General features: G+C 40.2%; 5 protein-coding genes across 5 annotated transcripts; 2 read left to right on the forward strand and 3 right to left on the reverse strand. All coding sequences in view use genetic code 12, as the record gives it.

Moving 5' to 3' along the window:
- Window positions 1-226: 226 nt before the first annotated feature.
- On the forward strand, window positions 227-847 carry KGF57_000096 (peptide alpha-N-acetyltransferase complex B subunit; the record flags this gene model as incomplete). The annotated part of the gene is made up of 1 exon (XM_051755483.1): window positions 227-847. The coding sequence occupies one exon, from the start codon at window positions 227-229 to the stop codon at window positions 845-847; it is 621 nt and encodes a 206-aa protein (XP_051611387.1).
- A 46-nt stretch (window positions 848-893) lies between these two features.
- On the reverse strand, window positions 894-1,556 carry KGF57_000097 (uncharacterized protein; the record flags this gene model as incomplete). Its single annotated transcript, XM_051755494.1, has 1 exon — window positions 894-1,556. One exon carries the CDS (start codon window positions 1,554-1,556, stop codon window positions 894-896), a length of 663 nt encoding a protein of 220 aa, XP_051611388.1.
- Window positions 1,557-1,979: 423 nt separating this feature from the next.
- KGF57_000098 (uncharacterized protein) lies at window positions 1,980-4,040 on the forward strand (the record flags this gene model as incomplete). The annotated part of the gene is made up of 1 exon (XM_051755505.1): window positions 1,980-4,040. One exon carries the CDS (start codon window positions 1,980-1,982, stop codon window positions 4,038-4,040), a length of 2,061 nt encoding a protein of 686 aa, XP_051611389.1.
- A 10-nt stretch (window positions 4,041-4,050) lies between these two features.
- Window positions 4,051-5,409, reverse strand: PEX2 (ubiquitin-protein ligase peroxin 2; the record flags this gene model as incomplete). The annotated part of the gene is made up of 1 exon (XM_051755516.1): window positions 4,051-5,409. The coding sequence occupies one exon, from the start codon at window positions 5,407-5,409 to the stop codon at window positions 4,051-4,053; it is 1,359 nt and encodes a 452-aa protein (XP_051611390.1).
- A 231-nt stretch (window positions 5,410-5,640) lies between these two features.
- On the reverse strand, window positions 5,641-9,012 carry CDC15 (serine/threonine protein kinase; the record flags this gene model as incomplete). The annotated part of the gene is made up of 3 exons (XM_051750161.1): window positions 5,641-6,841; window positions 6,941-8,963; window positions 9,009-9,012. 3 exons carry the CDS (start codon window positions 9,010-9,012, stop codon window positions 5,641-5,643), a joined length of 3,228 nt encoding a protein of 1,075 aa, XP_051611391.1.
- Between the last annotated feature and the right edge of the window lie 888 nt (window positions 9,013-9,900).

The following is a 9,900-nucleotide window of genomic DNA, read 5'->3' on the forward strand; positions in this document are numbered from 1 at the left end:
CACACCTCAGCTAAGCTTTAACAAAAGCATCAACAGTCTCATTTCAACGCAACATAGATATAGAGCTGTCAGTGTGCTCTAAACCTCAGCAGGTGAACACAACCATCGCATTAATCAATCGCTCTGAATTTTATTTTTTTGTATCATCTCACACAACCAAACAGCTTGACAAAATTAGAGAGACGTTGAATCTTCCCTCCACCCTTTACTCACCCCTCATTGCACAATGACATCGATAAAACCATTCCAACTAGAAGACCTTTTCACCATCACTCCAGTAAACTTGGACCCCCTAACTGAGAACTTTAACATTTCATTCTACGCCCAATACTTGATATCATGGCCCAATTTATTCTACAAATCAATTGAACAACATCCAACAGACACCACGTCACCACCATCTACCACAACAAGCGGATACATGATGGCCAAAACTGAAGGTCAATTATCCAAGATGGAGTACCATACACATATAACCGCCGTCACGATCCAGGATCATTATCGACGTATTGCGCTAGCTTCGAAATTATGCTTGCATTTGGAATCAATTAGCGAGGTGCAACTGACTTTGTTTATTGATTTATTTGTCAAAGTCACCAATTCGTTGGGGAGGATGTTATATGAGAAATTGGGGTACAGTGTGTATCGACGAGTTGTGGGGTATTATGGGGGCGGTGCTGGTGCTGGTGCCGGTGCCGGTGGTGCTTTACCTGATGATCGTTATGCGATAAACGACGATATTGATGCTTTTGATATGAGGAAATCGTTGCCTTTGGATAAGGACAATAGAACAGTGAGAGAGATGGGAGAGAAGGTGTATGTGCTACCGAATGAAGTTGTATTTTGAGAGAGGGGGGGAAAGGATTATAGTAGTATACCTTGAACCGCAAAGGTCAAATTTGCAACCAAGAAAAGTATTTGAACCACCTGGGTTCAACGAGAACACATTTCGCTTTCGCAATCAACAAAGGATTCTCGGCCAATGTTTGTAGATGACCTTCAATAACAACTTTTCTACCTTTAGCTTCTATCACTTTAGAGTGCAATACAACTGTGCTTTGTGGTGGAGCTTGATTTTCAAAATCAATTTGCAAACTAGCAGTGACTCCTCTTTTTGATGGAAGTTTTCCAAACCCAGCAGAGCACAACCCTTCATCCAAGATGGTGGAGATAATACCATTGTGGATTTGTCCATCTTGACTAATCAATTTATCTCCCAAATGGTAGAAACTAGTCAACTCTCCTGTTGTTTCATTAACAAACACTAGTGGATCGATTTCCATCAAATCAGGTCCAAATAGAATACCAGTGTTTATGTAGTTGTTACGATGTTGTTCAGGAAATGACTTGCTTGAAGTGTAGTGTCTGACCTCGGGGTTAGCTGCTAACTTCTTGTAATCATCAGTCGCCTCAATTTGTTGAATGACAGATTCGTTGATATGATTGAGTTTGCGATCAGCTCCAAATTGACCTTTCCTCCACTCTTTAGGGAACGCCACAGCACCCATAGCAAATGCTACCAACGGAATCGTTTTCCTGACGGTGCCTCTAAACATGTTTTGCTTTTGCTGTAGTGAGAGTGAAAGTTGGAGAGAGTCGCGGATGTGCTTCTTAGTTGAGGGAGGGAAAATTATTGAGACAACGCGCCGCACTGATTACTCTTTTTGGATAGAATGAAGTCGCTGTAATGGCTGGTTAATAGGTTGAGAGGAGTGTACACCACTTTAGCTCTGCAAAGAGAGACTCTGATAAAATCAACAATTACCTTTTTACTAGTGATGATTGGCAGCTCTCTCGAAATAAAACCGCAACAACTCTATATACAACAACACCAAGCATTTGGGTTTGGTCCATCGGGGTTATTGGTAGCGCAATCATTTTTTTTTTGCCGAGTTAATTTTTTTTTTTTTTATTTTTTTTTCCAAGGAGATGAGCTTGAGATGCACATCTCTACCACCACATTCTTACCCTAGCTAAACATGGGTAACAAGTTAAAAGGCTCCAAGCGTCCAAACGAGAATTCAGCTACAATCCAAAACTCCAAAAAGGCTAAATTGAATAGTCAAACACCCAAAGCCACCAAACAAGAACCGGAACCAAAATCAGAATCAGAATCAGAATCAGAATCAGGATCAGAAAACACTAGTGATGATTTATCAGTAAGTGAAGACGAAGACAGCGACGAGGAAGATGCATTAGATGCCTCAGACGAGGACGAGCTAGATGATTTGGATGAGGAAGAGCCACAACAGGATGTAAACAATTTGGACGACGATGTTGAAGTCGGCGAGGACGGGCAAGTCAAGTCTGCTCAATCTATTGACAAGAAAACGTCGAGGGAACAACATTTCGAGCAGAAAAAGCTATTAAGTGATAGAAAATTGCAAAGGAAATCAGGAGCCAAAGTACAAGATATCAAAAAATTGTGGGAAAAAGTCAGAGTCAACCAACCAGCACCAACAAAAGAACAACGTGATAAATTATGTGACGAAATATGGGAGTTATCCCACGACGTCATCAATGATTTGGTTCTTAAACACGATGCATCAAGAGTAGTCCAGACATTGGTGAAGTATTCGAGCAAGGAAAGAAGAGACAGGATTGTTGAAGCTTTGAAGGGATCATTCTACCAATTGGCCACTTCCGCATATGGTAAGTATTTGCTCATTAAAATATTGCATTACGGATCCAAAGAATCCCGAGCAGTCATTGTCAATGAGCTACACGGAAAGCTTCGTAAATTGATGAGACATAGAGAAGGTGCTTATGTGGTTGAAGATTTATTTGTTTTATATTCAACAGCAGCACAAAAGCAACAAATGATTAGAGAATTTTGGGGGAGCGAATATGCTGTGTTTAGAGATTCGGGAAAGGGGAAAACAGTTGTGGATATTATCAAAGAATCATCAGAAAAGAAACAGTTGATTATGCAAAACTTGTATGGTACCATCAAAGCCTCAGTTGAGAAGGGATCAACTGGGTTTCAAATATTACACGCAGCAATGAAGGAGTACGTGAGTATCTTAATTGAAGATATAGATGCAAATGACTCTGCTATTAGAGACTTTATTGACTTATTGAGTGAGCAGTTTGCAGAATTGGTGCACACACAAGAAGGTTCTGAAGTTGCTTGCTACTTAATTGCATTGGCGAATGCCAAGGAAAGAAAAGGGATAATCAAGAGCTTGAAAACGCATAGACAAGAATTAATCAAAAATGAGTATGGAAATGTTGTTCTAATCACATTGTTTATGGCTGTTGATGACACTGTTTTAACCTACAAATCATTTTGTAGTGAAATGTTTACTGTGGAAGAACTCCCTGCATTAGTTCAGGACAAGTTTTCTAGAAGACCCATTTTATACATATTAAGAGGCTTGGATGGCAAGTACTTTGCTCCCAATGTCAAACAAGCGTTATTGAAATACCAGGACTTGGCTTATCAAAAAACCTCGAAAAAGGACAAAGAAGTTAAAAGGCAAGAGTTGTTTGACAAATCGATCGAACCAATATACAAGGCATTATTGGGAGAGCTTGATAATTTGTTGTCAGTGAATATTGGTGCACAGTTTGTCACTGATCTTTTGACAACTCCAACCACCAATGAAAAAGTAAATACCAAACTTAGACCAGAATTGTTGAGCGCACTTTTTGACAAGATCATCAAAGGAGACGTGTTGGAAGATTACCATTTGCTAAACAAGACTCCCTTCATGTCGCGATCGGTGAAAGCATTAATGCATGGTAATCAATTCAAGTTTGACATTGAAACAAAAAAGTTGGTTCAGATCAAGGATACTGTAGCTGTGCCAGGAGTTGGTGTCGAGTTTGCTGAAAAAACGGTTGACGAAATTTTGAACAACGACAAATTGAGCGACTGGACTAGCGGGCAACCTGCATTTGTTTTAGTCGCAGCCTACGAGGTTTTACAATTGACCAACTCAAAAAAGATCAAGTTATTACAACAGCAGTTGAAAAAGGAAAGGAAAAACTTGTCGAAAGATGACAAAGGATCAAATCTTTTGTTAGAGATTATATAGTTGATAAGTCTTAAAGCAATGCCTCATCAGCATCGATCTCCTCTTCTTCACTATAGTCATCCTCACTTAAACTTCCCAGATCGCTGTCGTCCTGAAATATGTTCAGCACACTGCTGCGTTTTCTTTCAATTTTGACACCCATGCGTTTCTCCAGAGTATAATCTACTATTCCGTCACTCGAGTCCATACTCTCATCACCACTCTCAACAATACTATCATTGTCGCTTTCACCATTACTCTCATTATCTTCATCAACAACTTGTTTTTCCTCATCGTCCGAGATGTCTTCATCACTCATTGCTATTGTTATTGCGTCCGCATCAATTGCCTTTTCGTCAGCTTCAAACTCTTTGAACCATTCCAATTTGCTACTGCATCTCAAACATGGAACGTCATCACCACTTGATTTCATCACATTGAACTGAGTAGCAATACACACGTAGCAATAAACATGACCACAGTTGGTGATACATGGATTGGTAACCGGCCCCGCTGTCGTAAACACACGCCCTCCTGACTGTGCTGCTTGATGATTGTTATAATGGCAAATTGCACATTCCAGTACCGGTAAATTGGTGTATGGAGTCAATTGTTTCTTGCTACCTGGTTCGAACTCGAATGCATTTGGTCCATTAGCTCTATGAAACAACTTTTTTGTAAATTTACCAATTCGTTTCAATTGCAATAATGGCAAAAGAAACACCAAAAATTCCGTCATGACATTCCACACCAATTGTCGATTTTGAAACTCATAATTAACATTGCTTCCATTGAACTTTAACAAATCTGAAACTACCGGAGTCTCAGTGATCCCAAGCAACCGATGTAGAATGGATGGATATCTCCCGTTGATTAAAAATACGGTAAAATTGAGCAAATTAACAGTTTTCAAAGTATTGTCAATCCTTGTCAAAACCGCCGTTCGGTTATTAAGAGCAACGCTCTTCAACCTATAAAGCAACGAGTCACCCTCGTCGCCATCACCGGAAAGTACGTCATTGACTTGATAAAGTGCAGTTTCCACTTTTTTATACAAGTATGTCCCCACCAACGCCACCAACAATAGTCCTCTCTTGTTGAACCCGATAACCTTCCCCGTGCGTGTGTCAGTAAGTTTCAAATTCTGCAAAGCTGAACCATAAGACGACCCAGATTTCCAAACTGTCAATCTGAAAATGAGCAAGTTCAAAAGTAAAGAATATGTTTCGGGATGTCGATTATACGAAAGCTTACTAGCAATCGAGTTGGAGTTTTCGTGAAGTTGGAAAATTGACGAAAGCTGATCTTTCAAGAGTGTGAGCAACTCCGAATCTAGAATACTTGCATCTAGTTGAGAAACTCTCGAAGAAGGGTAAGGTATGGGAAACATGTTTGGCAGTTGTACCGAGGAAGTGATCGTTAATTTCCCCACGAACAGAAATAGAAAAAAAAAAAAAAATACTGATGAAAGGATTTGGGTAGCGGTTTCTATCGCTGTTGAGGACTCTTGGGAGTTGCAATTCCATTAGAGCCTGAAGTAGCTAGCTACATCATTCAATTCTACTGAAATCTATACCTACCAGCCACACCATTCAATTAACTAGCAAATCTATTGACAATTTTAGAAAAATCGAATCAAATGCAAGATTTCAGTAGAAATTTCTCCCACCAAAAGCGAAGTTTGACGCAAAGGTAGGTTTCGTAATGTATTAGCCACCAGTTTCATTACCTCTTTCTCATCCTTTTCAACCTGACTATTGAAACCGAAGGCCAGCACATTCATCAAAACAACTTTCAAAAGTTTCAACAACTGTACTTGAATGACAGGGTTTTGAGGATATCCTTTCAATTTTACCAAGATGTTCTCAACTATATTCACCTCCAGCATGGATTTCACCAAGGAGCCGTCCAAAGCCAATAACTTCAAGTATACATCAAGAACAGACCCCAAGTTAGCAACCTTGGGCAAAAGAAACCCAGCAGCCAAACAGCCATTGGCTTGTGGGCTGTCCATTTTTATATGTCGAGGACTCATCTGATACCATGCACACAAAGCCTCTAAAGCATTCGATTGCCAGTATGGATCGAGCAACAAATTAAAATACAAACCAAGGATGTCGCATGATCTCAATTTAGCTCTCACCGATTTGCCGCAATACACCAATTCGCAAACAATTGGTAAAATGAATTGTCGAAAGGGCAATTTGACCATCGATAATGTCCTCAAATGTGGAAGGGCACCCAAGTTAACAAACTCCATCTCCTTGGCATGATTCAATGAAAGACAGTTGTACAAGAGCGGGGCAATATTGTTAATTATTTCCTTGTAATTCGACCTCAACGGGACATATTTTTCCAACAACCTAGCCAAAAACTCCACAATATCAGCTTTATAAAGATACTTTAAAACATCTCCTATGCATGACATTGATCTAAAGAATTTCAAAATCACAATTTGTTGACTTAATTGCAAGTCATCGTATAATTTGACTAATAGTTTGAATATATCCACGTTAGCAATCGCAATCCTAACTTTTGTTTCCGCTTGACTGAAGAACTTGAGGACGTCCACTACCTTACCAACAGCTAACTCCATGTCATCTTGCAGCACCAATTTGTAGTGACTTTGCTGACGCCTTTTCAAAAGCATGTTCAACAACACAATAAACCAAAACAAAACACCGTGCTTGGACAAAATCCGACAAATGTCCGACTTTGATCTACTAACATCTCTTGTTAAGATATTGTGGATTGTGTCGATAGCAACCAAGGGAAATGTAGGAGCATCATCAAGATCTTCTTCAACAAACTTTGCAACTAGCCTAAGTCCACCACAAGAGACAAACATTGACAATGCCTTGTTTGACTTGTTTAGGCAATTGATAAACCTGGCAACCTCAAGTCTTACATTCTTATCATACGTTGAGCTTCTAAAATGGGCAACTGTCGGAATCCCACCTAAGAAGCAGAAATTTTCCAATTGGCCAACATTTGACTCAAATACGTGATTTAATACCGATAAAACATGGTACCATAGTTGATTTTGCTTGGGAATATCTGGATGGGACTCTAGTAGCTCCATTAGTGAAAGAATACCATGATCCCGGATAAAAGTGTCATGCAGAAATTGGTATTTCTTGATCAAATGTAGCATTCTTCCCGTTACCTTGATTAGCTTTGCGACAACGTCCAGATTACCAGCATGCACCTGCTCCAACTTGTGGGTCAACTTTGTCACCAAATATTCCATTTTGGCTTGAATTTCGATTTCGTTAGTATTGAAATCGTCCACTTCAATATCCAAAAAGGGATCGTCTTCCTCAACCTCGTCAAAATCCTTGTGGAAAACCGCCAAAGAAGTGCTTTCTTTGGCAAATATGGACGAGGGAAACAGGTCAGGCGCGTCTTCTTCATGAAATTTGTTCAATAGGTCATCTTTGGAGAGTTTAGTTTTCAGAATTAATTGGCTCCTGGAAAATTTCGACTTCACTTCTCTGTCCAGTAGTTCTAGAGGGGTTTGGACGTCCTCATTAGCATACTTCAATGACATGGGCTGATTAAGAGGTGGTAAAACATGCGACACCCTTCTCCTTTCAGTAGCCGAGTCAGCAGATACATCCTGGTTCAACCACTTGTGTTTAAGCAATAGGGCTGCACTGATCCTTAAATCTGCCTGCTTTTGAAAGCACTCTAACAAAAAGGCAGTTGCTAACGATGAAATGTGTTTGGGCAATGGTGGATGTTCATCAGTACCTATAGCATGGAGAGTGGCCATTGCATTCAACTCGTGATATGGAGGGTGTGTAGTAAATAGTTCGATTATTGTGGCTCCTAGCGACCATATGTCTGAAGCAGTACAAAGGCCCTCACCTCCAAGGACAGTCTCGGGTGCCATCCAATTTGGCGTTCCAACAACTGTGAAATGTTGTGAGTTTACTTTTGAAGCAACACCAAAGTCAGCTAGCTTGACTTCGCCTTTGTCGCTCAATAGCACATTTGCAGCCTTAACATCTCGATGCACGACACCTTGTTCATGTAAGTAGTTTAGACCAGCTAGTATCTCTCTCACATATTTGACAATCTCGTCTTCAAAAAGACCACTTTTTCTCTTTTTGTACAACTGACGTAAAGACCCTCCTTCACAGTACTCAAGTATGACATTCAAGGACGACACAGTTTTAACAAAACCATGGTACTTGACTATATTTCGATGCTTCAAAATCTTTAAAAGATCAATTTCTCCCATTAACCCTCCGACATCTTGATCCAGATCAAGTCGTATTTGCTTGATTGCAACAACATGGCCAGTAGCCAAATTCTTTGCTTTATAAACACTAGCGAAGGCACCATTGCCTACTAAAGTACCAAACTCAAAGTTATCGAGCGCACCTTGGGTGTATACATGACTCTGCTGTTGTGTTTTTTGTGCAGGAGTTAGGGATATCTTCACCGACGTAGCCCTTTTCGGTGTTGTTTGTGTTTCCTCAAGAGATTTTGCCGGTTTAATTTCATGAAACTTGTTAACTTTCATTTGTGATATTTCATGAAGTCGTCGTGGAGATGGGTTGAACATGTTATCCCTCGGTTGATGTTTGGTTCCACGACGGGGCAGAGATGAAGTAGGTTGCAAAGACCCCGGATGCTCAGAAAATTTGGATCCAGATCCAGACCCGGATCCAGCCTTCTCTTGCAACCTTTTCATGAACGGAGATTCATCGCCTTTACCCTCGCGTACTAAAATCGGTAGTGACTTAGCGGGAGCATTTGTACTTGTGAATTTAGAAAATGACAAATCACCATAGAATTCGAAACCTTCGAGGCCTTCCGCTTCGTTATAATTCTCCTGGTATTTTGATAGCGTGGCCCTTTTGCTACCACTGCCAGCTGCTTGTTGCGAGGATGCGGAAGGGCTCAGTAATTGAATATTCAAGTTGCCAATATTGTCTAGGTTGGGAAGATGATTCGTTGACATTGACATCTTCTATACACTCATGTTTCGTAGATATATATGGAGGTGTTGTGAAAATCCTTGCAGTGTGTGTGTGTATGTGTGTGTGTGTTGTTGTGTTTGTGGTTGTAAAATAAAATAACTAAGAAACTGAGTGTTTACATTCTTCTTTTTTCCGAATAATTGTACAACCTTAATGAATTCAATTTCCAATGAAAGACTAATGATACATGTGCCCTAACACACCCACACACTGCATCACAATGCCACAAATCATGAGCTGAAGTATTCTTGTACATAAAACTCATCATTTGTTCAAGACACGAAAGCTGTCATCCACCGTTTGGTTTTGGGGTCTCATGTCCTTGAGAACTGGTGTGGAGTGCAAATGAAGCTGTTCTTAACCTATATTGAACACGACAAGTCTTGGAGTACTATGTTACAATGTGAAAAGGTCAGATATTGGCGTACAGTATATTACAGAAATGATTAAGTTGTCCTACAGGAGACATCTTTTGTCATCAGCACAGACCGATATCTATCCAACTCAACCTACAGAAACCTCCTCATATTGGAGGCGACTCTATCTACTCCTTTGGCCATCAACAGTGCACATCCAAGAAGACTATTTGGGCTGAGGAATGCACAAATACTTCACAGATTCCCTCGATGCATCACCGATTCGGTGTCCACCAAAACTTAAATGACTCAGGACTCTACTTAAATAAGCATACGGTTTTGTTTAGGGGGTGACTGATAGCACATGAAACCATGCCAATTATCTCTTTCCATGACATATACACAGATTTGAGCCAATTTGGGTGGATTCATTGCAATACTACAGCAAACAATTGTTCATGTTCACAAGTTCTTGAGTTTTGTTGCTTGACTAGCCCACTATTCTAACCATATCAATACAAGATGTACAAATAG

This window comes from Candida theae, assembly GCF_024610275.1.
Source record: "Candida theae strain CBS 12239 chromosome Unknown scaffold120, whole genome shotgun sequence".
In the NCBI taxonomy this organism is placed as follows: Eukaryota; Fungi; Ascomycota; class Pichiomycetes; order Serinales; family Debaryomycetaceae; genus Lodderomyces; species Lodderomyces theae.